This window comes from Notothenia coriiceps, unplaced genomic scaffold (assembly GCF_000735185.1).
Source record: "Notothenia coriiceps isolate Sejong01 unplaced genomic scaffold, NC01 NC01_scaffold00019764, whole genome shotgun sequence".
Taxonomy (NCBI): Eukaryota; Metazoa; Chordata; class Actinopteri; order Perciformes; family Nototheniidae; genus Notothenia; species Notothenia coriiceps.
This window is the reverse complement of record NW_011352465.1, coordinates 78,654-93,912: the sequence shown is the minus strand read 5'-3', so window position 1 is coordinate 93,912 and position 15,259 is coordinate 78,654. Positions and strand designations below refer to the sequence as shown.

At 40.4% G+C, this 15,259-nt stretch overlaps 1 protein-coding gene and 1 long non-coding RNA gene across 2 annotated transcripts in view; one reads left to right on the top strand and one right to left on the bottom strand.

Annotated features, from left to right (window-relative positions):
• LOC104952259 (uncharacterized) overlaps positions 1-15,259 on the bottom strand; it is a 28,490-nt gene that overhangs the window by 4,035 nt on the left and 9,196 nt on the right. The gene's annotated exons all lie outside the window — the stretch shown is intronic.
• LOC104952258 (nectin-3-like protein) lies at positions 7,792-12,364 on the top strand. The gene is made up of 7 exons (XM_010779047.1): positions 7,792-7,947; positions 8,173-8,508; positions 8,918-9,027; positions 9,184-9,340; positions 10,473-10,955; positions 11,554-11,662; positions 11,849-12,364. Exons 1-7 carry the CDS (start codon positions 7,860-7,862, stop codon positions 12,006-12,008), a joined length of 1,443 nt encoding a protein of 480 aa, XP_010777349.1. The 5' UTR covers positions 7,792-7,859; the 3' UTR covers positions 12,009-12,364.

The following is a 15,259-nucleotide window of genomic DNA, read 5'->3' as shown; positions in this document are numbered from 1 at the left end:
TAAAAGAGACACAGGTTACATCTTATATTTACAACTAATTCTACGTAAACTCAAGTAGTTACCAGTCCTATCTTTGGTCGTGGACTCGTACTCGTAGACGTTATACCCTTTAATTCCTGAACTGGTGACTTCAGAGAAAATCATCTTACCGCGGGGGACGACTGAAACCCTCACGGTACCTGACTTCATTTGAGGGGAAACAAACCTGGTTGTTTACCTAGTAGGAGTAGAAATCCCACCTCAAAGACATCCTTTTATAAGTAACCGTTTAGTCAAAAGCGCCTAAGTGAAGTAGGGGTAGGGACATTTTGAACAAATGAGTTTAAGGTTAGATGATCTCAAATAATCACACTCCACTGATAACATCATCATTGGTGGTGATCTTAACTGAGTCCAGGATGAGTTTTATGATAGATGTCCTTCCAAATATTTTACAAGTTACCCAAATCTAACATTTGCTAAATGTAGCGATGAACAAAGTCTGACCGATGCATGGAGATATTTAAACCCAGTAGAATCCCAATTCTCATGGTTCAACTCAAATCACTAATCCAGAATTGACCACTGGTTGATTTCAAACCACTTGCTGTGTCATGATATCAGCTCTGATCTTTCTGCTGCGCCACTGATCACAGTATTACCTCATAATGTTTGAAACCTTAAAACAAAGAACCACATTCAAATAAATATTGGAAGTTTAACTCCAGTCTGCTTGAAAATAAAGATTACTGCCAAAAGATTAAATCTCTGATTATTGACATTTTAAACTCTGAAGAGCTAACAACGAGTTCATTAAACATAAAGTACGCCAACTCTCAATTTCATTCAGTAAACATTATAAAAAATAACTCCAAAGTAAGGAACTAGACTTAAACAACTACAAAGTTACTGCAATAAGCCTGACCCTTCTGCAGAAGACAGACAGAAAAGCCTTCAACCTAAATGAGATGAAAAGTATACTCAAAGAGCACAAGGGGCCTTTATTAGACCCAGAGCTAAACGGAGGAAGGGGAGAGGAACTCAGAATACTTCTGTGCTCTTGAAAAAAGAAGTCAGGTTAGAAATAGTATCACATCTTTAATGGTTGATAATGTAGAAACAACAGACGAGAAAATTATTTCCTCAGCTTTATACCTGAGGACTGTCAGACATGTTTAAATAGTAGAGCTAAATATATCCCCAAAGTGGAAGATAGCTTCAAACAGGCATGTGATAATCCAATAACAGCTGTTGAACTTGATGTGTCACGATCTGTCTGCGTTGTGTTTTGTCATGTCTTGATCTGTCTTTGGTTTCCTGTTTTATTTTGAAAAGTGTTCACGCGTCTTGCCTGTTGCTTCCTGTCTGTGTGTTCCCTCCTACCTGATTACCTGATTGTGTTCACCTGGTGCCCCTGTGTTTTCTCCTCCCTCCTCACCTGTGTCTTGTTTGTGTGATTAGTCCTGTGTGCATTTAAGTTTAGTTTTTTCTGTCTGTCATTGTTTGTGAGATTATTGATGTTGTTGGAAGGATTTTGTTCAGAGGGATTTTTGTGTTTTGCCTTGCCTTATTTTATTATTTTACTCTGTTTCCTGGCCTAGTTCCGCAATAAAAGTATTTTGGATTTCAAACAATATTCTGCATTTGGGTCCTGTGCACCTTGCCCTCCAGCCGTTACAGCTGCCTTGTAGGGCTACATGGTATAAGAAAAACATGCAATATGGGATAAAGCTGTTGATCATTGTGATGATGATATCACTTGCGATATTTAATCACATACTTAAATATACAGTGTTAATATCATTCTGCTTTGGGTTCAGTGCCAACATATACCCCTCTCTGATCACTTCCTGTTAGTCAGAGCAGACTTGAGAAATCCTCATGGTGCTTAGTTTGCAATCTATCATCAAGAAAGATGTAATTGTATGGAGAGAAAAAACATTGTAGGAATCAGGTAAGTACGATTTGAAACTTAAACACAAGACTGGGAGGAACAAGCAAGTAAAAGTTAAGCATTTTGGAAGAAAATACGGGATTTATTTCCCAGTAGTGTAATGCAAAGATTCCTTTCTTTTACAGAAAAATAAGTGATACTTCCTCTTGCCCTGACCCTACACATTTGTGTTTGTGTTGTTCCTTTAGAGGCAATAGTGAGTCAACAATACCATGGTCTTTAGTTTGCTGGATACTGTATGGAACTAATTTCTTCACCTGTTTATAAAAAAATGGTCTGCAAATGTAGAGTACAGCAAGTTAAACAGACTTTATTTTGTAAGACCAGCTGGCTGTTGCTGCTATAAATAAGAATGACATGTGAATCAGGCCAAGGTTGAAAGACATTGAATTATTGATACCAAGGAATTATACGTGAGATGGACCGTCTCATTACAGTTGAGGTACATTGGAATAGGGTTCCAATGTGCCTCAACTGTAATGAGACGGTCCATCAATGAATGCAACAGCATGCTGAAGGGAGAGACATGGAAAAGTATTAGTTGAAGTGAGGGGTTGAACAGAAGAACTGCGTGTATCAGAATAGTAATGAGCTTACATTTGTAGCCTGAGGCTCTCATCTGTTGGGTTCATTCTTCCTCAATGCTCTACAGTCCCAGGAGACTTGCATTCAAGCAAGAAGCCTTGAGACGTGACAGTAAGGATAGTAGCAAACATTACCATACTCCATTAATTCAGGGTTTCTTTCATATCACACGAAAACTCTGGTTAATTTCTTGCTTGAGTGTTGAGGTACTGGAAGATAAATTGTACTAATAACTGAAAGTATAAGCCACAACAAATAAGTAACAAATGTTCATGTCAATGCACGTCCCCCCCACCAAAAGTGGACAATACAAATGAAAAGTCGAGTCTGAGTGTTTGTGTGTGTTTGTATCTGAGCTTTTATTTTCTTGCCAACCCTTGGACTGATTTATTTCATGCTTGGCTTGCCCGTTGATGAGGACTGGAGGGTGTGCAGTGCCACGTGTGAAGTTGTTAGGATCAGCAGATCTGTAAAAAACTGTGTTAACCTATTCCACCCAGCTGGGCTTTAGCTAGTGCCTGAATTTAGCTGTGAAAGAGCAAATAGACGTGAATCAAAATCCACACAACAGCACGGCCATGTCTGCTGACAGCAGCTATGAGACATCTGTATGTTTACTTTCCCAAATAGGGCACATATAAGTGCCATTACAATGAGGCGTGTTTGTGTTTTAAAAACGTTGCACGTTTATCCATACCGTTAAGTTACAGGTTACAAAAAAGTGCATCTCCCTTTAAATGGAGACGTCTCCATGTCAGTCAGTAAATGCATGCATAGGCTCACAACGGAAACCAAGAGGTAGTGGCACAACACATCGCAAAAGTCACTGCACCAGTTAGAATAGCCAAGGAAATTAAATGACTTATAGATAGAGGGAATTTAATATCCCACACTGCCAGCAGATTCTCTTGTATTAACCTTCTGTGCTTTTTTTTTTATAGATTTGTTTTTGTCATGCCCAGGGGATAATTGGGGTTTCATTGGCTCTAACTGAATTTCAATTTGCTCTGAGACAACCATTATTGTGTTTCTAAATATAGTATTATTATGAGCTTATCTGTACGAGAGGGAATGAAGTTACCCACTCGATTTAATCCGTCTGTTATTGTTGTGTAAACTATTGAATTAGTCGTTGTCTTAAAGATACTATATATTTTGAATGTATTTAGTTTGTCCTCAGTGAATCAAAAGCTGTAGGGGTATCATACTACTTATTTGTAAAGGTGCTCATTGGATTGGCCATCACTGATAACAACCTTCAACAAAGCCAGTGATGATGTATGGAAATGCATTATAATGAATTCTCCATAGATCCCACCATTCTTACAGGTATGGTGCACTTTGTACCTCTCAACTGCAAAAAATAACTCAAAGTTCACCTATCATGCTATTTTTAGGCAATAGCATACAGTAGGTCTCAGATATATAAAAATATATATAAAAAATGTCTATGAAGTGTTTTGCTCAAAATACCAAACAGATCACCCATTCTAGCATGCCTCATATCCCTCTATTTCACTTCCTGTTTCAAAAGTGCTGATTTTGGGTATAAAGCTTTAAAAGCTACTGTCTAAACTAAATACTGCCGTGAAGAAACGCCATATCATGGATTATCAAGGATTATTTCTGAAACAGTATGGAGCTCAAAGGCTTTCTCTCTTGCCGGTTATACCACAAGATGAGTTCCTTTTTATTTCCTGCTTCTTCACACACATGCTCTCCAGTACAGGTTAGCTCTGAGTGTTAGCGATGCTAATGTAAACACCGACCATATTACGTCCAAAACAGTCGGGCATTGTTTCTGATAGCAACTTTCTGAGAGGGCCGTGGGTCCACATTTCCGATTTGACGTCATGTCGGACGCAAATCTGGATCAGCTCCGTTGTAGCCCCGTTTTTTTAGATTTGGGTACGGAGGAAAAGAGAGAGGGTTTTATTTTGTAATGCTGCGTGAGTTCCCTGACACACCGGGGACACATATTTATGTATAAAAGACATCAAAAAGTACATTTTGCATGATGGGTCCCCTTTAAGAAAATAACAAGGATGACATCATTCAAGAACATTCAGTTAAATATTTTAGCTGTAAGTGAATAAAATAGGCTAATTAATAATATGTTTCAGGCCTAAATATTCAAACAGTGCAACCATTAGGATAAATATATGAACAGCTCCCCGTCCTATTGGTTATAATAAGTTCAGTTATTATTTTACTGTTCAGTTCATTCGCGTTTCTGGTCTGGCTTCTAGTTGTGTCATCTGTTTGTGTACAAGGATGTGAGTGAGTATTGAATTGAAAAGTTGCATTTTTGTTTTTGCCATCCCATCTTACACCTCCATACACTATTCACCATTGTCAACCTTTAGTTCAGCATCCCATTGTGTACAATCCTGACAAGTTATGAAACCTATTTTGATTCTGAACAACGGCTCTCGCATTGTGTCTCCTAAATCTTCTTCAATCACGCTCACACTACCAACCGTCTCCAAAATGTCAGAAAATGTTCAGAAAGTTTGCTGTTGTTCGGAGTTGCTCAGTGATTGCAGTGCTTGTTATTTGTACCCACCCAATCATCCTTTGTACGAGAAGTAAATGTGTTTTTCTTTCTTGATGTTCTGACGTACTGTCTCAACATGTATTGACTGAAAGTGAAAAGCAAAACGTTTTTTAAACAAACCAACAACTCGCTGTAGGGATATATTTGAGTTGATGTTCCAACATTTTCGACTTTCGAAGTGACTCTTCTTGCTAAATTCCATCCAAAAGCTCCAACATAGTTTGATAAAAAGTTTAATGTTAATTATGGTTACAACCCTTAGAATCGTTTTATTTACCTGAAAGGACTGTCATGTCCAAAGTGCAGCTTTAAAACATCTCTAGCAGGGTGGTAGAGAGTACTGATGTTCTGTAAGGATTGTCCACACACAACAATATCTACCACAACGTTAGTTTGTCACCTGGACATAGAAATTCCTTATCAAAACACCAGGACTGACAATTTAACATTGGCACAATCAGATTCAGAGTTTAACTAGCTGTCCCATCTCCAAAGGCTTTTATCGTTAAGAAGCCAAGAACAAATTAATTGGGATTGATCTCCCACAACCTAGGGTTTTTAGCCTCCACAACATTTAATTTTATGAGAGAAAGAAATGTGTGTTGTTGTAAAATGTTCCAGGTTATCCACACATCCAGCAGAATTTGACAGATGTCTGAACCAGCTCTGCCCGGGTATGAAAAGTGCATTTATAGAGCACTTTACGAACCGCTCAAAGCACTTTTTCTTATACAAATCAGCATTCTACCATTTCCACACATTCAATCAGAGGCAGCGGCTGCCATACAAGGAACGACCTGAACGACGACCTTCCTATTGGTAGATGACCACATTCGACCTTGTCAACATCAGATCCTCTAATAAAATGTTTTCCATTAAAGAAGTAACCATATATCAATTTTATTTTCAGCGAATAACTCCCTCTCTTGCTTCCTTTAAAGTTATACTCAGATAACTTGGTACAGATGTGAAGATTAAAAATAGATAGAAAGCATTTTATCATCTCGCTAGGTTAGAATACAAAAGCAGTATACTCTTTGTTATATTTAGAACATTAAATAATCTCTCAGGGCTTTCAGTGTTTTGTAGTCAGACAGTCTGTGCAACATGCTCAGATTTAATGATACATTGCCCCTAAAAAATCACACTCATTTACTGAGATAACACTGCGCTCCCAGCAAAACTGAGCAGTGAACGTGGCTAAACGATGTTTGCACAAAGTGTGTAAATACAGCTCACACATCCCATTGAGGTCAACAGTCTAGCACACCCCAACACACATATACATATTTTTTACTCCCAGACTTTTCAAAAAGGTGTTCTGTTGCAATATGCCACGAAAGGTACAATTTTGTGCAGCTCACAGGGGTATTCAGGAGCCCTCGAGCCCTCATTGTGAAACTACTATGGTGTTTTATGTATTTATTGTCAAAGCATTTAATATATTCCTTGCTATCGGGATGTTAAGAGCATTCCATGGAATATAGCAAAAAGTGTTTCTGAAATAAATTACATACCCCACCTTTAAGTTCTATCAGAAACCCTTGAGATTTCCACAAATCCGTGGGGAAGTGGTGCTGCCCTTATGAAATGGAGCAATGTGGCATTGTCCTTATCGTCGTGATACACTTTGAAAAGGCACTGTCAGAATACTGACTGATATCTTCTTATGGATAGCTATTTTCAGCTCTCATTTAAGTTAAAAGAAAGGTCATGCTCAATATATCAGTGCAATGTCTGATCCATACTAGTAACTGATAACATTGTTTTCTTTTAGCTAATACATTTAGACATGAGATAATTTGACAAGTATATCAACAGAATTATCTTAAATCCTTGCAAAACCTTTCTACAAAAATCATGTTTACAATCATCAGAAGTTTTTTAGACTTTAAATGATGAACAAAGAGGTTAGATTCAACCAGATTTATGGGTTTATTCTTATGATTTGCGCAAATTGGATGTAGTTGTATGAATCTAAAAGCTGCAGACAAATCATTTAATTATTTGATTAATTCATTAGAAGTCCAGCTATTTGACATTATACCAGAAATGATGTTGCACTTCCTTTAGAATTAAGTAAACAATTGGAGAAACTATTGGACTTACAATTTCCAAAGTTGCCCATTATTAATGTCATGTTTATTTTATCTCTTTATCCCAGTGCAAGTGACATTAACCACCAACAAGCACAGAGGACAACACTGATCATGTACAAGCCGTGCCTATGTCATTTTTCAGACATGTTATCTTTATTATACAGGACGGCGAACCGAGTAAGGGGAGAAAGAGACCTCTAGATTGTATTGTATGTTGAGTGTGTTTTGACCAACAGATGGAGCTAAAAGGAGAGTATGGACATGATAGATATACAGTTACTGTACAGGATGTGTCTTCTTGGGTTTAGAATGTACTTTGTATGTGTTTGTGTCTCAGTGTCTTATCTTGAATCTTAAATGATCAGTTATGTTAACAAAAATTAAATGAGTCAATTCTCTAGCCTGGTATTTAGATCAAAGTCTATCCTCTTTGCCTCGTCTGTTATTCCTGACCAATAGAATAAATAGTGATAGCTCTCTGGAGATTTTCTATTGCAAGAACTTGCTTTGCACCAGAGTTTTTTTTCGCCGCAAAGCACTAAACATATGACTCACTAAGTGTGGTTTCCTGTGAACATATGTCATCCTGTTGTCTGTCTCACAGGCTCTAGCCCGCTCTTTAACCTCAGTTGGCTGTCTACTCTTTCTGTCTTTGCTGAACCTCTCAATGGATTCAGTCTGATTGATGGTGATGAGTTTGGAGAGCTTGAACATGGCTGGAGGTGTCCTGGGAACGGCCTTCTCTCTCCTGCTTCTTGCCTCTATTACACAAGGTAATCCTAAACCACTGGTGCTCGTGTAAAATCCCAGCATTCTCGGGATATTACACAATGGGTTTGTGATGTGCATTGGTATTTGTTTTGACATGCTATGTTAGCATAATGCTATGATAGTGACTGCCTGCATCCCAGCGGACTTCAGTCTGTAATATCAACTTCAAAATGTAGGTGATTGTGTCTCTAACTTGTACTGCTTCCAATGTCTGATGTGCTTGACAGGGCTCCAGCAGGATGTGGACATTTTACATTATGAAAAGATGGAGGCAGTAGTGGGGGAGAATGTTACCTTACCCTGTATTATCCAAAGCAGTCCTTCTCTCATGATCACAAGTGTTGAATGGAGAAAGAACAAGAGCGTAAACACAAAGCTGGTTGTGTACTCCCCCACTCATGGACTCAGTCAGTTCTGGCCTAATGTCACCATGCAGAATGTGCCCAACGGCTCCTATCTACACCTTCATAGCGTGGAAACATGGGACAGTGGTTTCTATATTTGTGAGATTGCGACTTTTCCTCTGGGGTCCTTCAGGAGAGAAACTGAGCTAAAGATCAAAGGTAAGACGAAAAGCATGCGGAGAAGTTCCCACTCAGCACAGAATTTCATATTTAGTTACAAATGAGCAGTTCTATCTTGTTGTTTAATGCTTATTTTTTATTTTGCTCTTGAATGCATCAGAGCCCATAAGCCAATAACAGCCCTACAGAGAAAATGTATGTAATATTTGCAAGAACACATTTAAGAGCTTTGTTTAGCCCACTTATTTCCCCCTTATACACCTTCTTTCCAGCCTTAACAATGGTATGTTATGAACAAAATAAAGGGAGAAGACAATTCCAGAAGGTGCCATTCATGTGAATTGTATCTGATAATAATCCTTCTGCCACTTTCATTTTACAGCAGATGTTTGACATGCCCATGCTTGTGTTTTAAATCCAAATTCATCTCATATTTTCTCTCCTCTAGATGAAGTTAAATTATTGTGTGATGCGGAGAGCATTGTCGAAGTTCATCCTGGAGAAAATGTGACAATTGCATGCTCAGCGTTTCCTGCTGATCGTTACAAGTGGACCAAGGTGATGGAAAATATAAAAACTACAACTCAGCCCATTTCTGCGCTTACAATGAAATTCACTTCATTCATCAAACATTATTGATCACCTCTGATGTCAAAGCCTACAGTACAAATACAGAAAGGTTTCTTAATGCTTCGTAACCTTGTTTTATCCTAGAACAACACACTGGTTTCAGAGAATGAATCTCTGGAGCTCTGGTTGGTGACTGAAGCTCACTCAGGGATTTATACACTGACTGTCAACACAGGAAACAAAAGTGTGCATAAAGAGTTCTCCATCACGGTGCTAACAGCAACCACAAGCCTGAGGACAGGTGAGCATTTCTCTCTTTACGGTGTACTCTATTTCAGCGTTTCCTCAGGGCCGTGTTACTGGAACAAAGAGCTTGGCTTTTGTTTTTATACTGAAACTCACTAAATGTTAGGTTTTTATTTAGGATAAGGGAACAAATTCACACAGCTATGAGAATGCACCAACTGTGAACAAATTGGAAGCTTTAAGAGTGAAACTCGTCATTCTTTGATTTAAATCAATTACCCTGCAGGATTAGGGTGAACACTGAATTAAATAAAAAACTGTTTGTACAGTTGTAGATCATGAAACAACAAAACTGCATGCTGTCTGCCCGACACTGGTGATATAGCACTGTCTAGCTCTCTTCCTGTGTACGTTTCTCACTTTAATGTTAACACGTAGCAATAGGAAAAAAAGAAGAAGCCACAGTGTGTTTAAGTCACGTCCTGCTCTCCCTTTCTGTCTTCTCAAACCCTGATAACAAACACACTCAGCAGAGTCACAACAGAGTCTATACACCGCGACATGGGGTGAGAGCACAATCTGTTGGACACATTTGAGTAGTACAGCCTGGTGACGGTTTGGAATAATACTGAGAATACTGACTAAATGTACTCATCATTAGTTAAGTATATGTGTATAATCCATACCATACTGGTGGATTTGCAATGCGCACACCGTCTGTGCCCCTGGCTTAAGGCTCCAGGTTTTTAAATGACCTCTTCACCTTATTTTACCCAATGATTACGCACAGAGCTCATAAATGCCATGTGGGTCCATTTTAATGATGTATTAAATGACTGCGTATTTCGATAGGGATTAACTACAATACTTATAGTTTCAACCCAATGTAGGTACAAAATAGGTACGAAAAACAAAGTCAGATTGGAGTGTCTAATATTTCTTTGTCTAAACCTTCGCAAGAGAACAACTAAGCATATTTCCCAACATATTAAACCATAACGCTAACAGGAACTTAATGTAAAAGATGGGTCTGTTAATCCAGTTTCCTATGTCAGGTATTTATTTTCTCACAAGTGAGAGCTGTGCAGGTCCAAAGAAAGAATGTTATTTGATGCAGTGACAACATCAAAATAGTAGAGAACATTTTTGCCGACAGCATGTCTACCGTGGTGTTTTGCTACTTTCAGATCTCATGACAGCTCCACCACAGTCCAATGTGACCGAGGAGGGTGTGATCACATCAGCAGACAGCGGCCTCCCCACATCACCGACCACTGGGAGGCCAAATATTGATGGCAATGTGACTTGGACCATGAATATGAGCACTGATGTAACAGATGATGATCCCAGCTCTGGAAATGTCACAGATGGAGCGAATATGACCCATTTAACAGATTACACACATATCAGTGTCACATCATCCCCTGTCACACACACTGACAGCTATCACTTTAACAGCTCCACTGATCAGGAGATTAACAGCACTCACAATCCAAACACATCCACTTTTTCTGACCAATCAGTGCCCAGCAATCCAACCACAACTTTAAGTAATGGTAATAAGGTGTTCAGATCAACACAGGAGACGAAGAATGAGTCCATGGGAGGCAATCCTGTTGCCACGCCAACTCCGAACACTGGAAATACAACGGTAGTCATTGAGGATGGAGGTAATAATTACTTTGTGTATTACAGTTTATTGATTTTGGAAAATAGTTATTTTGCTCTCTTTCTCTAATTTAAAATGAACATTTCAAGGAAAACCATGCGTCCTTTATCTACCATACAACAAATACAGTTTAAATAAAAACTAAATTAAATAATTGATAATGCTAAATATGCAGTTTTTGTCAGGCACTGAGAAGCGAAGTGAGCTACAGCAGTGTTGGAAAGTTAAAAGTAGAAATGGTTTAAAAGCAGCATATGAATACAGACCAAAGACCTGAATGCTCCATAGGCAAGACCTACTTATAAACCTTCATATGAAGAACTTTTGCAGTTTCTTTGCCTTCAGCGTCTGAATTCTTATCACATGCTGAGGCTCTGCAGATACCAGTTTTCTCTGCCTAGGGCCAGATGCCCTCACAGGGTAGAAATGTCATTAAAAAGGGGAGACAACTTCTTAATGCGGACAGCTCAGGGGGAGGACAGCAAAACAAACTTTTCTGCCTAAGGCACAATGTGTTTTTGTGCTGGACATCTATTATCAATATATTGATACTAAATGCTGCTGTTCTCCTTACTGACACTTTTTCACTTGCTTCTCAGATTTTGGAGGTTTACAGAGTGATATGTTGTTGGCGCTAATCATTGTTCCAATCCTACTACTGATCGTTTTGGCTGGCTTTCTCTACAGGAGAAAAATTCAAAGGGAAAGGTAAAACTTTCATTATCTATCCATGCAACCATCGTTTGCACCTGCGACCGAGTACAACTGATATCTCTCTCTTACAGGCACACTTTATCCATCATATCTGCATGCTTTTTAGATACAGCTACCAATCTTTGCCATTGCAACCAGTCAACATGTGCTCTCTCTCTCTCTCTATCTCTCTCTGTGTAGGATGGATCTACCGCCTCCGTTCAAACCGCCTCCTCCTCCGATCAAGTATACAGCTGCAAGACGTCGTGATATTTACACAGAGGCAGAGCCCTTGCCCACTTCAAGGTGTAACTCTGTGATAGAACCTAAAGATATGAAACAAATGTTCTTAAATATTTAATGCCTACTATATAGCGTGATGAATGTGTATAGTTTGCATTCTGTAATTGCTGGGATATAGTGAAACATCTGATTGTCACATGCAAAAAATTTAAATGTAGGTGTAATGTAAGTTTAGGTCAGTAATATCAAACTGATGTTACAATACATTTGCAGGCAATTGTAGAAACAAGGGCGGTGTTTTTATGTAGGCTGTGTTCTTGGTTATTGTATATAAATTAATTAAATAATCTAATATTGTCAAAGAAAAGAAAAGCAGGATTTTTGTACGTTAATTGACTTTGAGCTATTACTGGTTATTAACATTTCACTATTTGCAATAACACTGTATATATTCACTGTTACGTTCTAATAAAGTCACATTTACTGTATTTTATGTAGCCTTGAGTTTGTATTGAACCAAAACTGTCTGAACTATATTTGTACTGTTCTCATTTTCAACGTGTGGATATTGAAACTTAACAGCCAGCTAAACTCTCCTCAGCATCATTCCTCCAAGTAACAGGCAGGTGTTGTATTTGGCAGGGATTTTAATGCCTTCCGCGGGTCCACCGTAGGACATTTGATCCCACCCGGGTTTGTTTGGAGTGACCGAGGAAAGCCTGCCGTCTCTCCTCTCGCCCAGTTTGACGGCTCCAGGGGGTAGGCTTGAAGAGTGGAAATAGGGAGTTCCCTCTGTGGTCGGTGGGACGCCACTCCTTGTTGGGTTGAGCGGCCCGAAACATGGGCGCTAAAAAAAAAAAATGAGCAAGAAAAGCCAGTACTGGGTAGGAAGCGTACTTGGTATCCGACCTCCATCCCTACTTTTACGCGGGCCCATATGTCTCTCGAAACGGAAGACCCGAGTCGAAGGGAAAAGCCAGTGTTGCCCACGGCCATTTTTCCGGCTGACGTCATGGCGGGAGGCGACGAGGCTAAGAGGCCTGGGGTAGAGATGCCGAGGTAACAAGGGAGTGAGCTAGCCTGTGTTCTGGGCTCTATTTGAACTTGAGAAGTGAACCCACATTCCTGAGTAAGGGATGAAACCTTCACCTGTCGAGGTAGGCCCGAAAGGACGATCTTGGTACCGGGAAGTCTAAACCTCCACGACTAGGAGTAGGGTCGCTGCGAAGTGTGCAGCCCAACGGCTTGGCTAGGTCACCCTCGACGACTTCCAGCGGTCTGGCTACCTTCGGTGAGTCTTGGTGGTAGTTAGACGGTTTTTTCGTCACGCCACGGTTAGGCAGAGTCAGGTGGCTTGACGTCCTGGGGGAGGGGGTTCTTGATTTACCTGACATGAATATAATCGGCGAAGAATAGGTCACAATTTAGGTTTCACGAAGAAAAATGTAATGATGTAACCAGGTAAGTGGGTAAGTGTGTCTCGGGTCGACAATGGCAATGAGATCCTTGATTGTAAGTGTGTGTAAGTGTGTGGACAAACCAGTCACGGTAGCACCTCGTTGAGTCCCAATTCATTAGAACGGGGTTCAGTATGTGAGCCTGTACAAACTGAGTCACCCGGACCGTAGCTTTGGGTGTTGGAAGACGCCAACCTTCTGCCTGGCGTGGAGGGAGCCGGTCGGTGTCGGAGCCCGGGAGTCTTGATGCGGCAAGCTTTAGGCTAGGTACGATATAATGATTTGTCGCTAAACCGGACTGTTTCGCGTCCGGAACGCAACTCCGGTTGGAAGTGGACTTTTACCCAGGCTGAATGACGGCTCCTGGGCCCTGTGTCGAGAGCGAAAATCCTCCATGTCTCCTAACCCTACCGGACTCATCTCTGGGGGAGTTGGGGTATGAAGGCGTCGTGGAGGGTGTCATTGAGGGACCCTTGGGCCAGGTATTGCGCGGAAGAGGTTCAGATGTTTTGTGTCATCTGACTATTCGCATGAGGTCCGGGGGGGGTGCCTAGGAAACGCTCTCATTTTTTCCGACCTAGACAGCAAGGTGCTGGTCCTGCCTTAGGCGTTAACAAGGAGGAGTTAGACTCCCAAGTCTGTTAGCCGGACTGGGGGAAAGCTCATGGAATCTCATTTGAAAAGGGCCCCTCCGACTCATCACATACGGAGACATTAACCGTGTGTGGGAGACTAGGCGGGAAAAAAATTTTTCCCCTTTGTGGTGGGCCCAGACGGTGATGAAGCCAATGACAAAAGGCTATGAAGGTGCCGTTGCAACTACTCTGCGACATTGGTACTGTCAGGGAGTTGTGGTCTCGGAAGTCGTAAAGGTGACTGCAACGGGTGACTGTTGTTAGGACGGTCCGTAGTACCCTGTGCCAGACAAAGACGTCCAGTTGACGTTTCACAGTTTGACCCGACCAGACCTGGTAGCAAAGAGGACCTCGGACTCTTGAGTCTAAGTCTACATCTCTAGAGCAAAGTTATAAATGCCGAACAAGGTGGTTTCGGCGAGTCATTTCCTCGAACCGTGTTTTGCAAAACTTGCCCAAGAGGTAGAACCTCAAGAGATTGTTTCTCGTGTCGAGCAGAGACAGTGTACAACGTGTTCAAAGTCGTTTGTTAGTCTGTTTGGGGTCGCACGTCCCCTTCCGTATAGACGGGTTGTCCAGGTGATAGAATCTATTTTTTTCGTCCTCGTCATATTAGTAATTTTCACAGAAGAGTGGTTGGATTTTTTATGTATGTGTTCGGGATGAGCTTTGGAACACCGGAAGAGGACCCAAGACCTCATTGCTCCTTTCTCCGTTCTTCACCTTCAATTCGAATTTACACCGTAGTAATTACTGGGCGGCTGCCCTCACAGGTACTTTGTGTTTATCCTTACATAATCGTCAAATTCTTCGGGTCCAAAATAAAACCTTAATGAGCTTTCTCTACCGTGGAAGGAAACACCGATACTGGTGAAGGGAATTCAAGGTCTTCATAAGAAATTGTGTACCTGTGATTACCGTTATTCGTACATTACCCTAGTGAGCGAGGTCTTAGGGTAGGTAGGAAGACAAGATTCGGGATTTGCACAGTAATAGTCATTCAGTTCAATGATTAATAATAGAATCCGATGTTCACAAACTATAATAAACACCCATTATATTAAAACATCATTCCTATTATTATTAGGAAAACATTCTTGAACAACGAGACACCATATCACACAAATGCCCATTAGGACCACATTACAACGTAGCGTCATAAATGGACGTGTGTACAAGAACATTTTGTCAATGTAAATAAGACATTTACAATTCTTTGTATAGTAAACAAAATACACATGAAACACCCTCTTTACATAAAACAAAGTCAAAGTGTG